Source organism: Melanaphis sacchari, unplaced genomic scaffold (assembly GCF_002803265.2).
Source record: "Melanaphis sacchari strain LSU unplaced genomic scaffold, SCAv2.0 Contig0_pilon_pilon, whole genome shotgun sequence".
Classification (NCBI taxonomy): domain Eukaryota; kingdom Metazoa; phylum Arthropoda; class Insecta; order Hemiptera; family Aphididae; genus Melanaphis; species Melanaphis sacchari.
The window spans coordinates 23,486,792-23,501,580 of NW_020270366.1; the positions used below are offsets into that span (position 1 = coordinate 23,486,792).

Sequence of the window (14,789 nt, forward strand, 5' to 3'; positions counted from 1 at the left end):
CCACCACCGCCGCGCGATAATGAAGAACGCGACCGGAGAGCAGGCAGCAGCTGCTGCTGTTGCGGCGCACTAGGCGGCTGGTCGGAGCGCGATTACCGTACTGGGCGGCGCGTACCATAATTATTGTACGCAGTGTTCAATGTGTTCATGTTCCCTCGTCGTCGTCTAACGAATAACGTCTTCGTCCGACAACATTATTATTCGCATCGAAAAAAATATTATTAAAAATAAGCGAAGCGATCTAGTCCACGACGGTACGTCATGATTCAAGTGATTCAACGAGGTACTCGACAACTCGTCAACAACAACGTTGACGATAATATCGTAATAGCATAATGCCTAATAATAACAATATCGTTTTTAAATGTTTTTAATGTTTGTCGCGGTTGCGATAACAGCGTTACTGTTTTTAACTAGTATTTATGATGTATTGTTGTTATGCAAATCTATAAACTTACACGTGCCATTTGTGTATTTTACTTGGATCACATGATATTACATAATGGTACACGATCTAAGATTTTAAACGTAAACTGGTCATCGCCCATCGGCACGTTTACAACTTTTTATGTCCACGCATTCTCGGTCAACCGATATGCTCGTTGGTTGTTACCTGTAATCGACGTTCTGGTTGAAACCATAACGTTGGCTGCTGGTCGGTCGACTTATTACTTCACCTTACTGTCGAAGGTAACCGTTCTTCCGCTTTTAGAGGTTATGGTTTAGCGCGCGTAAGGACCGTGCCGACGATTGTGATTGCAGTAGCAGTGTTGCGTGCTGTGCACGTATGTTTTGTCACCTAATCTAGTCGATCTAAGGAGAAATACTAACCAGTATTTAAAAATTAAACTCCTTTTTGGATGTTTTTGTTTACGAGTAAAACAACAGTTTCAATTTTCGATTTTATGTAAATCCAACCACGACTGGGCAGAAGCGAACGGTTATAAATGATTAGTTGGAAAATCATTCAAGTAGACCCTTACAATAAGTAACTGATCTCATGACGCAGTTATAAATAGCTATGTAGTGTATGAGAGAGTTACAGCTAACAAAATAAAAAGCATGTGTGATGTGTTTTTTATTCGAATGAATTGATTTTTCTGATACTTTTGGTTTGGTAAATTTTATTTTTACTTCATTCGTATCTAAATATGTTTCACTTGTAATTTTTGCTTTATATACCAACTATATATTATAATTTTATCTTATTATGTCGAATATTATGCCTACTGCACTTGGTCAGTCGGCAGTACGAAATTTGAGCCATTTTAAGCGTTATTTAATACTGGTATAATTTCGTGACGGTTAATAGTATAATATTGTGTTTAAGACTTTGTGGATGAGAGATCATGTTTGAGTAGATTATTATTATTTTATTATAATAGCACTAATAGCACTATTGTCTATAAGTCAGAAAGCCGAGATTCGAAACTTCCTGTTTCTAGTTAACGCGGGTTTGCGCTTTATACTATTAAGTAGGCGTACAATAATTTCTAATAATTTCGTTCAATTTATTTTTTGCTATTATTTTTTAATAGAAATTGTTTAAAATTTGTTGTTCCAGTACTTCTATTAAGGCAAATATTTTATTTTATGTTTATATTATTACATGACATGCGTCAAGGTATGGCATTAATAATGTTAACGGAGATTTGCGTTTGATTTCCACGGGTTTCCTATTTTATTTTTATTTTTAATTCGGATCAGTCAACTGAATTGTTGTGACTTAAATAAATAAATGATATTAAAATTTGATATAATTATACTACTTAGTACTTTGGAGTTTGGAATCAATAAATACCTGCAGTTTTTTATTTTCAATGCGAAATGAACAACTATTGAAATAGATATAATACCTATTATACCTATTCATTCATGCATTTACTTCGCTTTCGGACAATCTTGTAAACCATAAAATAATATACATTTGTATTCGTAAAACGATTTATGAGAATATTAAATTAAAGTAAAACAAAATGAAAAAAGAACTCTATGAAAATACTAACTTTTTGGTGTTTATATAAATGTAATTATGAATAAGTATCAAATTATAAATATAACCAATAATAATTATATTGTTTTAGATTTGGTATTGCTATCAAATTAAAAACGTGTTTAAATTAATATTACTTAAACGATAAACACATCTAATAAATACATAACTAAATGTAATTACTAGTTGTGATTTGAAATATATAATTACATAAATATAATATTAATTATTAAAATATATTATAACATAATATAACATGAGGTTAACGTTGGTGGGACAGATAGGGCACTTGCCCCCCCCCCCGCGCTTCAAACTAAATTCTATTTCTTATACCAAACGTGTAAATTTTACTAAATCGAAAAACAAAAAAAAATTATCAATTGCCCCCCCTTCCTAATTATAAAATCCTAGTTACGCCCATGTAATACAATATTTTTTAATTTATACTTAAAAAATATAGATGATTTAAATAAGAAGATAAAGTTTTACATAAAAAATGTTTAAATAACACACATTTTATTATGTCATTAGACAAGATATTAAATTATTTTTAATGATTTGTGCTAAGTATTATTTAGGTATATTAACAGTTTATAAAAGTCTAGGATACCTAAAATATTATTTATAAAATCAAAAATTATGTATGCAAAGTAATGAGTACTATATTAAAATGTTAAAAAAGTCACAGCAATAGAATGATAATTATAATATACAAACATGATTGGTATCTACTATCTAGTATATAACTATCAAGCAAATATCGATAGGATTTCAATTTTGATAATTATTGCTATTATTATTGGTAAGTACCAAATAAGTATAGATATATAAATTTTATTATAGATTCTGACCGAAACGTTTGTAACATTTTTTTTCGAATATTACATGTAGATAAGACAAATTTGTAAATAGTTCGTAATTATAAGGTATTATATTAGAAAGTTTGAATTTTGTACCACAAAATAAATAATACCTAAACGACTAAATACAAGAATAAACATAATATTTTAATTATACTGAGAAAAATCCCACTATACACAGCCAAGAAATTATTTGTTTTACAAAATAACTTCTTTCATTTAATACTAATTAGTTTAGTATTCCACAGATACTTGGATTCTATGACTATATTTACGAATAATTGCAATATAATTTACGGGGAATAATTGTTTTATGCTACGATTACAGTGTTCAATCAAATTTAAATAAATAAAGTTAAATTTTTAATGGCTCAATATTGAATATATGAAAAGAATTAATTTCGTATCCATTTTTAGATTAATTTATTAATGTTGGTTACTCATTTTGAAGAAATCTGAACCTTAAGCTTTTAAAATGACAAACCATTAATCAGATATTAGAATACCTATTAAAAATGTTGAATGTAATTTGAAACAATTGGAATACACGTATATGAGTAATATACCCAAAAGTTAAACATTATTTTAATAAGTATATACTATTGAATGACGAACTTTTCTATGCTTGAGACAATTTTTACATAGTTACTATGAATATACTTATTTTAATTAGTTCACTATAACTGCAATATGTTTTTATTTATGAAATAATAATAAATAATTTACTTATTATTAACTGTGTTTTTTAAATAAATGATGTGCATTCCGTGAACATAATTGAATATGATAAAGAGTACTCTTTTATCGATTGGGCTGTTATACTACTGTGCATAAAAAATAAATAAATATTACGTGATTCATTCGCGCAATAATTTTTTTTTAATTAGAACTAGATATATTGGAATTTATAATTATTTTTTTTATACATTTTAATAGTAAAAATATTAATAATATTGATAATTTAAAAAAAAATTAATAGGAAAATCGGAGAATATATTATAAGTGAAATCAGCAATGGCTAATAGAAGTCATAATAATTTTTTTATTAAAATCTACAGATTTAAAGACCATAATGTATAATGAGGTATATATTTGTGTATAAAATATAAATATATTATAAAATTATGAAATAAATAATTAGATTCGCTTTAATACAAAGTGAAATGGTAAAAATAAAGAATAGTATCGTTTTGTAAATAAATACAATGAAATCGTTTTTATTCGAGTGAAACTATAAATATGAATAAAAATGTACATATTTAATCGATAACACTTCTTCCATGGCTTGTGTGTACCAGACATATTATGTAAGCAATTTTTTATGACCATGTATTTTATAACTGATCTACTATTCAATGAAACTAACTAATACCTGTATACATAATATTAAATAATCAATAAACTAAATAACTATACAGCTGAATAATATAACATTAATAACAGATGATAGTTTTATAATATTATGATTTTTGTTATTTACGTATCATAAATTTAGAAAAAATATTACAACGGTATTATTAAATTTGACGGAGATTTCGTTAATATATATCTCTATTATCATATAAATACTATATTTGGCTGAAACTCTCTGTAAATTATATTCAAAGGAATGCTTAATAGAACATTTGCTATTTTTGAGCTATAGGATTACACTTTTTTCTTACGAAGCATAAGAATTCGGTCTTTTCTAGGTCAATCATATCGTATACATTAGACACGTATTAAAATATATACCTATCTAAATACTTATATCGTGACTTTCTTTTTAAACCTTTAACTTTTTAAGTACGTTTAAAATTATTTAAATAGTGGCATGTTTACGATATATTTTACAGACCTATAAAAATAAAAATATGTTTGACATTAAAGTAGGAAATTATCCGCACATAAATTATGTACCTATTGGCTATTGTAAAATATTTACTTAATTTGTACTTATTATCATTTATCTATTTTATATGGTACATTGTACAAACCATAATATTATGTATGATAATGTTTCACAACAGGTATGTACATCTGTGATATTAATATAATGTTATATATATATAACATTATATTGCATACAATTTACAATATTAAAATCACATTTGTAAGTTGTAACCATATAATAGTGGATAGTATTGCAAGAATAATTGAAAAAAAATTATTAGTTTAATAGAAAAACAATAAATTGGTAAAATATATGAATTAACTACATGTCTTATTATATTGTATTAGGTAAATTATATATTATTATAATACCTACTACATTGTCAGAGTTAATTAATAGTAAATGCTGTGCATGTAGGTATACCGTTATATGTATGTTCTATGCGATACCTAGTAAAACGTAGGTATATTTACATAACCTAAGTATTTGTTTAATTTTTCAAATTTATGTATATATTTTTTTATAGAGAATATAAGGTACTGTATAGACTATTCTAATTAGTATCAATTATTTATAAATTAATACAAAAAATTCAATAATTTAAGCGTATAAAAAAATGTAATTTTTGTTTTATTAGAATACTATAAAATTTTGTTTTATATTCTATTTTATGTACACTTATTTCGAATTCGAAGCATGTTAAATATATTTTTAACTTAGAATATAAAATTTACAAGTAGTATATTATAAAAATATCTACCTTAATTCTTAATATTTTATGTAATCTATAATAATTACCTAATGTATAACTCATTAATAAAAATATTTATTTAAAAACAATAGAAAAATTTATTTGTAGTTCTTTTTTTTTTTTGTGTATAGTTTAGGAAATGATTAATAAAAAAATTGCGAGTTTAAATTAAACTTTAAGAATAACACGTTTAACAGATCAGTCTAATTATTGGCATTGGCAACAATTGAGCCCGAGAAGTCGTTCGTCTTGCTGTAACCGGATACGACAGGAGTATTATCAATAGTGCTATTTCCGGATACATCCACCTCCTCTTCGGACGATAGGTTGTCCAAATCGTGACTCTGTGAGTTTGACTCTGCTACATCTACGAAAGTCGCACTCAATTCGCCGGACAATTTGTTGACCTGATTGTGTGTCACGTCATACATGTAAATTTCCTTTCCATTTTCCTTACCATTTGGCCTGAAAAAATTATAGTTGATTTATTTATTATTAAAAATACGATTTATTGTAGGTTACCATTTAATAAATTTGTGTTTGAATGAATTAAAATAAAAGTTAAACAAAAACACAAACATTATGTACACCCCCGGACTATAATTTTGATCATCGGAGTTTGTACATCATACATCTTGTATAATACATATATATATATATATCATTATTATGTAGATATAGTGAATATTAATAAACATGATGTGTTGTGTGTTTATAAACAAAGATAATAATTAGTTGTTACAATTATTTTGGTACCTATATATGTTATAATAAAAATATATATACCTATTTAAATAACTTTTATTATTTCAAGGTTTTTATAAATTGAAAAAAAAAACGTCATATTTAAAAAAATGATGATAATATACTCACTTAGTGACCAAAAGGATGACTGACTGTTCATCAGAAGGTGTAATTTTTTCTTTCTCCAGCCAAGTCTTAAAATTTTCTCTATTTGGGTCTTTAACAAGATTTTTCACAATATCACCAACAACAAAATGAACTCCTTTCACTTTAACTGCGGTATTCCTAGATGGTCGGGACTGGTCTTCTGATAAATCGTAGCCCACTGGTGATAATATAACTACACTTCCGATGGATTTATTTTTCAATAACGGTGAATCTGGTATCGGGAAATGGTTACCGTTAATGTTCAATGGTAAAAAACGATTATATCCGGTGTCGTTTAAGACAACAGGGTCAAGAGTTTGAGACTTGGGTCTGTCGATGTATGTATTTTCAATTTTCCTTCCTTCTTCAGTTGAAGGGTCGTACTTGACGACTTTCATTTGGACATTGGATTTATTCGGAGGTAGGACTACCGACGGTATCGGAGCGCTGCCTTGGCCGTATAAATTTTCTAAAGCTTCAGGTGGTAAATTTTCGATTGGTATATCGCCAACTTTATCGTAGTCTAATATTTGAATGTCGGCGTTACCGAGAATTCCTGAAGAAAGGAGCTGCTCTCTTAATTCATCGGGAACTTCGTCCGGAAGCGATGCGATATTTTTTAAATCTGGTTTTTTAGTCTCATTTTTAGCAGCTTCAGTAGTAGTTGATTTGGGAGTTGCCATTGTAACAGCTGGTGTACTGCGTTCTTTGTACTGCGTCGTTACAAATGATGCTGGTTTTTCAGTTGTTTTTAAAATTGATTTACTTGTCGTGTCAATGGTATTCTTTATCGTACTTGGACTTAATTGTTCTTTGTACTCTTGCTGTTGAACATTAAACGAATTTTGTTGTTGGTTTGATACTTGCCATGGGCTATCATCGGGACGAAAATAATTTTGTTCTGTTTGTGTTGATGGTTGATACCTATTATATGTTTCGATAAATTGGCCAGATTGTGCTGTCTGCTGATTTGGCTGGAGTTCATAACTATGTGATGGAGTAATTTGAAGTTGTGGAATTTCTGACGGTTTTAAGTCAGGAATAAATTGCTGTTGTTTTACTGTCTGGTATTGTAAATTTTGAGAAGGTTTTATTTCTGGTGAAAATTGCTGTTGCTTAATTATTGGCTGTTGTTGGAACGACGTTGGATTATTGTTGACTAGTTGACGCGTCTCGGTGGGTTTAAACTGTTGCTGTTGCAACTGTTGTTGTTGAAATTGTTGTTGTTGAAATTGTTGGTGTTGCTGCTGTTGTTGTTGTGGAGAAAAAGCTAAATCAACTGAGTGTTTCGTACCGGTTGGATGAATGTTGAAATTGGGCGATTGAGGCGGTAATGGATTAGTTGGTCGTTTATCGACCGGTACAAATGATGGATTAGGATTTAAAGGTATATTATGTGGTGTTGGGGGCTTGCTTGGTCTATAATTAACAAAGCCTTGATTTTGTCTATTATCAAATGGTCTGCTTTGAATTGGCCGATTATTTTCAAAAGGTCTATCAAATATTGGTCGATTATCAAAATGACTGTCTTGGATAGGACGACTTTCAAACGGTTTGCTATCAAAAGGTCGACTCTCAAACGGTTTACTCTGAGGTGGACGACTTTCAAAAGGCTTATTTATAAATGGTCGTTCATTATTTGTTTTTATCTGTACAGGTCTTTCTTGGAAATTACCTGGATTTCTAAGTGGTGGATTTGGTTGAAAATCTGATGGTAGTCTTGGATGATTAATGAACTGTTGATGATTTTGTTGATTATTAAATTGTTGATTAATTAATTGTGGACCATTTTGTTGATTGTTTAATTGTTGATGGTTTTGATGGTTATTAAATTGTTGATGGTTTTGTGGGTTATTTAACTGTTGATGATGTTGTGGATTATTTGGTTGTTGATGATATTGTAGGTTATTTGGTTGTTGATGATTTGGTGAGTTACTTAATTGCTGATGATTTTGTTGATTAGTAAATTGTTGAATATTTGGTGGATTTGTCAACTGTTGGAAATTTGGTTGATTATTAGATTGTTGGTAATTTTGTTGATTTCGGAAATTATCTTTGAACTCTATTGGTCTTTGTTCAACAATACCTTCGAAATTATTTTGCTGAGGTTTAAATTGTCGATTTATGATTGGTATTTGACCTTGGAAATTTGGCCGAGGATTATCTTCACGGAAGTAGTTTTGTACTGACTGACTAGGTTTTCTCAATTGCTGTTGCGTATGGTCAATATTTGGCTTTGGAGTATTAAATCCGTTAAATTGAGGTTGATTAGCGATATGTGGCGTATCAAAATTATTATTACTCCGTTGATAGTCTGGTGTTGGTTGAACAAAGCTTCTTTTAAACTCTTGTTCGGTCGATTTTTTAACTTTATTTTGAATTTCGCTTGCTTCACTAATAGAATCTCTTTTTTGTGCTTCATTTATTGACGGGCTCCAGTCCGATTCAGTCTTTCCAAACGTTACTTTAAGACCCGTTCCGTGGTAAATTTCAGAATCTGGTTTTATAATTGTTCTATATGTAGTACTGGGAGGTGGAGGTCCCGTAACATAATTATAAAGAGGAGACGATTCCGTAGAAATTACTGTTTCACTTTCACTGACGGCCTCCGTACTAGGTGTTAATGCAGGTACAGGTGGTTCGTATATAATGTCTTCTTTATCACCATATGAATTTGGATTTTTTTTATATTTTACATAAAAAACTTGAACAGGTTCTTTCTGTGGTTTTGTTACAGGAACAGGTGGTGGTGTTGGTGGCGCTGGAAGTGATTCGTTAGATTCTTTTATAATTATTTCAATAATTGGTTCCGGTTCCTTGTAGTAGTCTGGTTGGTACGGTGCACCATACACAGCGTTAGGTGAACCATAATTTGACGATATACCAAATTCAGAACCACTTGCGTGACTATCAAAATCGATTTTTGGTGTGGCTGAATGATTTGCATTTAAGTAGAGTGGATCTTGTTGCGAGTAATGCACCATGGGCTCCATTTTTACGGCATATGGAGGAACAGAACTTTGTTTGTTTTTCCATAAGTTAGAATTTTGATCCCACGATACGGGCTTTTGGTGTTTAGGCCTGTCTGCTATAAGTCTTGTTTGGTCGACATTTTTCAAACATAGCGCACTGACCGTGAACGTGATCAGCAAGCAGACCTAAAAATATATTATATAATTACGTTATTATTAGCCAAAACAATAAGCAAGAGAAACGATTTGAGACTGACGCATTAATTATATAACAGATATTTTAACGGTCGTTCCATCGTTTAAACGACCGATTAAGATTATCTGGTGCAGTAACTACAATAATAAGGGAAGACAGCGAACAATGAAGGTGATCTATAGTGTGAATGATGAAAAAATTTCTTAAAAAAAAAAAATGGGCAAAAAGACAATGAGAGAAAACCGTGTGAATTCTTTACAACTCAAATTAACAATGGTCAAATTGTTGAAGTCCTGGAAAATATCTCTGACATCACTTGGAATAGTATTTCCCGTATTGTCATGATGGTGTAATTTTGATGATGTTACATTTACCCAAACTGGACATAATGCATTAAATAAAAATATAAACAATAGAGTAAAAGTATAAATAAAGTATTTATTTTTTTTTAAACGGTTAAATATTTAAACAGAACTAATTGTAAGTATTAAAAACGAATTCATTTATATTTTACAGTAATGAGTTAAACGAATAACTGAAATTAGAAATTTGTAAGTACACACTTTTATTTACATCAGTAATTTTAGTTACGTTTTTTAAGCTTACAAAAAAAAAAAAAAATTGTTTTCGATACTTTGACTATCCAATGAGTGTAGTTTATAAACAAATTAAAAAAAAATAAAATTTAATTAGTACCTACATCAACACAATAAAATATTAAATTGAATTATTGAATATTAATTTTATAAATTTCTTTAATGTACATATTTTGTTTAAGTAAAATAAAACTGTCATGATATTATTCAAAACGAAAAAAATTGACAAAATTACACTTTTTTGATGTTTAAAATTAGTTATGACTTAGTAATTAAACGTATTAAACTTACCGTGACATTTGGCAACATTTATAATTACTAACTATCCCTACTCCCTCTCATTTTAATTGATCTTGTATAATATATACAATAATAATTTTTAGTAAGTTCTATATGGAAATTTTTATAAACAATTAGATACTCAGTATTTATTATTTATAATAATAATATTACTAATTAGAGAGAAGTTTCTTTTTATTAAAATGTTATCTTATGAAACCATCAATTTCAAAAGTAATTTATAATATATTGAATCTATTAAGTAAATATAATATTTTTAGGAATTTTTATACTGTAGATACATAATGTACCTACATTTTACATATTTTTGTCTGCAGATAATTATTTTGTTAATTTTATTATAGTTTATTTATATTATTCTTAAGTATATTTTTTTTAACAAAAATAATTTACATATTTTATAGGTAGGTATTAAAGTTGTAACATTTACCTATATAATAACTATATTTTATTTTTCATTTTAAAAATCTCAAATTCAAAATATCTGAAAGCAATTTAAACATTGCTAAAATAGCATCACTACTCGTATATTATTATAATAAATTTGATATTGTCATAAAATATTATTAAATTTATTTAACAGTTGACTTACTTGCAGGAGTTGTTTTGGCTTGGCCATGATATATATCCAATGATTTGTCAAATTGATTTTAGATATTCTTTAAATACATAATTTTCAAAACATAAGATTATTTGAAAAAATGTATTAAAAAGCTTAAAGCAAAGATAGCATCGCACGGAACGCAACCGTTTGTCGTAATAGTTGGAAAGTGTATACGTAAAACAAAACACTGTTGTACGTATATTTAATAATACCGGTAACACAATTTGTTCACGGAAGGAGTTTTGACCTGTGCAACCGACTGTCGAAAACTGGCCACTTTCTTCTTGGGCGCGATGTTCACACCCGCTACCATGAGAGATGTCCACGGTCCCCTACCTAAACGACCTACACATTAATTTGATTTTTTCCTTGTATTGGATACTTTCGTTCGGAATGTTCACGGCTAATCCTCAATATTGTTTTCCTTCTTCTTCTTTTTCCCCTTCAACAGGTATATTTTCTGTGTATGGCGGCGGTGGTGGTGGTAGTTATATTTGATGGAGGATTTCTATACGGACAGATAATCACACATGAATGTGAATCTTTTTATCTTTTTGAAAGGCAAAGGGTCTGATTACTTTTTATTATTACACCCGATTGTTTCACGGACATCAACATGTCGTCGTCGTCGTAAACGATGCATTAATGGTCTTTCACTTTTTGTTTGGAACGACAATGCCATTCGAATCTTTCAATCATTTATCTTCTGTCTAAAAGCAATTTTAACGATAGGTATTCAGTTGATTTATTATATTAATTGTTTGGCCGGCGATCGTTCGGGGAGAAGGCAATAATAAGTCTACGGAATTCACTAATGCCAGCCGCGCGCAGCTGCTGCTTTCAGACACTATAGAAAAAGTTATTAAAACTCAAGATCTTATCATCGTATTTGTTAAATGGACTTTAAATTAATTAGAAACATAGATCAAAATATTATCAATGTACACTTTCTTCATAGTATCGCCATCAAAACAACAAATATATAATACGTGTATTTTATTTGTTATAATCGTTATAGATATTATTAAGTGTTAACTAATTGGTTTGAATGTTCATTATTGTTATATGTACCTATGGTCCTACGTTTAATTAATTCTTTTATATTATAGGCGAATATCTGCAATAAACGATTGATTAAATAAACCCTATTGAAACATTGAATGCGTTTCTGCGCCATTCCACGTGTTGCAGAACAACTGCAATAAAAATAAATAAATTAAAAAAGATACTATAGTATACCAATATAATAACTTTCAAATCATAATTGTACAAAAAAAATATTTATATAATATTGATGTACGGAGTCTTACGTAACAATTATTACGTTTTATTACAAGAATAAACAGCAAAAAAAAAGTTTGTTTAAATTATTAATAGTAAAAGTTAATACTACGTCAAGATTGACCGTAAAAACAAATACTGCCTATACAGCATATATACCGACAACTAAGCATATTATTTTCGACGATATGTTCAAAACATTTTGAATCAATCGTAATTAGTCGTATTTTCAAAATCTGTGATGAAAAACTACCAGTTACAAATATATCGTTGAAAGCATATTATATTATAGCCAAATTTGCAATTATTTATATTGCAATCTCTTCGATGAAAACCGCGATTATAGAATGTACGCTCACAAATGTATAGATACCTTATTCATATTGCGACAGTGGTAAATACGAAAATGTTGAAAGCAAGTAAACACAAGTACACAAAAAAGCAACATTGTAAATTTTCAAATTTTCATCTTATAGTATAGTAATGTATGTATAATACTAATGTATATAGTGTATGTCTGTATTAAAACACGCAATAGCTTGCATACACTTATATACCTATGTATAAAATGTATTGTACAGTCGGGACACAGACAGAAAAGTATAAAAAGTGATTAGCCATACACATACTATGTCAAAAACTTACTTATTAAACATCGAAGGATTATATACCTATATACTATGTAGTATATAGTGTACCTGTACGTACCTATTATTATTGTTGCTATTATGAAATAATCTATTAGTGTCAAATTATTATTATCACCGAACGAGCACCCAATTACATCATTATATTATTATATTATAATAATTTTTATGTTATTATTATGGCATCAGATTTTTTATTATCTAGTTATTACGTATGGCCTGTTCAATTATTTTGTCTATTAGTATATTATTATTATTTATTATTATATATTGAAATAATATATACGTAGCTCATTCAGTATAACAATCTGCGTTACGCAGTTGCGCGGTAGTGTCGAGTTTGGGGATTTAAACACCCCTTTTGTTGACCGTATCGTGTTTTAAATTCTATATGTAGGTTATAGCAATATAGCTATACTATATTAGCATAATACAAGTTTTATAGGGTAGCATTGGAAGAGCGCTTCTCGGAATGCCATAACGACTATCCACTCCCAAAACACGCTCTAAATCGAGATTATTTTTTTTTTACCATTATTTAAAATTCAAATATACATGAAAACATAGATACCACCAATCCAGCTATATTTTATGTAAGTGAAAATTTGATAATGTTATTTACTTGAGTAGTTTATTTTTCATTGTGAGCCAACAGTTTTTACATGGTATATACTATTGAAAATACTTTTAATGTGATTAAATATTATTGAATCTTTGCTGTCATTCCATATTATTGATTAGAAAACTTAACTATTTGTTAGATTTTATAATGATTTACTTTTTGTGAAATAAAAAATTTTAAATGCAGTACTTATAATATAATGTGACAAATTATAAACCTTTGTCAACATTTTATAAAAAAACAAATTTAGCTATACTGGATTACGGCTATTATCTATATCCATATCTTTATTGAAATTAAGTTTTTATATGGTACAATTTAACAGTATTCAATACGTATTTTATATCAATTTACTGAACTAGAGTGGAAACTGTATCTACCTAATCATGACCAATAAATTACTGAAATCATTGGCCTTAATTATTACTATTAGTCGTAACTATTTCTTACTTTAAATTAACCTAACATACCTATATGAATTTATAATTATTAATTATAATGCATAATTAAAATATCTATATTGTATGTTAATTAATTATAATTTACGAAGCTAGTTTGAAAGGTTTCACGATTCCTTGACTAATTATTTTCTATGTAACTTTTTGATAGTTATAAATTATTATAATTTTTTTAAATACAATTATATAAAAATGGAGTAAAAATGATATAGAAAAATAATGGTATATATATTTTTAGATTGTTTTTGAAGTTTATGAATATAATTTATTTTTATTTTTCCGGTGTAGTTTAAAAACCATACGTGAAACATATAAACATAGGAATTTATACTACCTCAGTATGAGATCTATAAATATTACATACAAAACACATTAATGTACAATATACTATCACTTTTAACTTTCAACAAAATCTTAATAATTTTGACCAACGATCTCTGATGAATACGATTGTTTATTATTCCGTTCTGATACCGGTACCTTTTAAAAATATAAGCCTTGCTTTCAATATCATAAATTATAATGTTTTAAATGTCTAGTTCAGAATTAATGATTCGATACAGAAGCCTGCACTGTATACCAATTACCGAGTAGCAGGGACAATATATTTATTTTAGTTTCAGATTCTATTCATTGATTCTCTAACGCAACGGGCGCTAAGATTTTTTTATCGTACTTACATGATTTTGGTTTATAATTATATTTTTTTCTTTTAAAAATAAAATATATTATTAATATACAAATA

The 14,789-nt window shown here is 28.4% G+C and overlaps 1 protein-coding gene across 1 annotated transcript; it reads right to left on the reverse strand.

Annotated features, from left to right (window-relative positions):
• Positions 1 to 5,585: 5,585 nt before the first annotated feature.
• Positions 5,586 to 11,310, reverse strand: LOC112591745 (probable serine/threonine-protein kinase yakA). Its single transcript, XM_025335666.1, has 3 exons — positions 11,025 to 11,310; positions 6,351 to 9,526; positions 5,586 to 5,942 (listed from the first exon to the last, which is right to left on the reverse strand). Exons 1-3 carry the CDS (start codon positions 11,049 to 11,051, stop codon positions 5,681 to 5,683), a joined length of 3,465 nt encoding a protein of 1,154 aa, XP_025191451.1. The 5' UTR covers positions 11,052 to 11,310; the 3' UTR covers positions 5,586 to 5,680.
• Positions 11,311 to 14,789: the final 3,479 nt, after the last annotated feature.

Coding starts and splice junctions, on each gene's coding strand:
- LOC112591745 (XM_025335666.1), bottom strand. CDS start 11,051: ATGGCCAAGCCAAAACAACTCCTGCAA. Junction 9,527..11,024: donor AGCCAAAACAACTCCTGCAA/GTAAGTCAACTG, acceptor ATATATTTTTAG/GTCTGCTTGCTGATCACGTT. Junction 5,943..6,350: donor GTCATCCTTTTGGTCACTAA/GTGAGTATATTA, acceptor TAATTTTTTCAG/GCCAAATGGTAAGGAAAATG.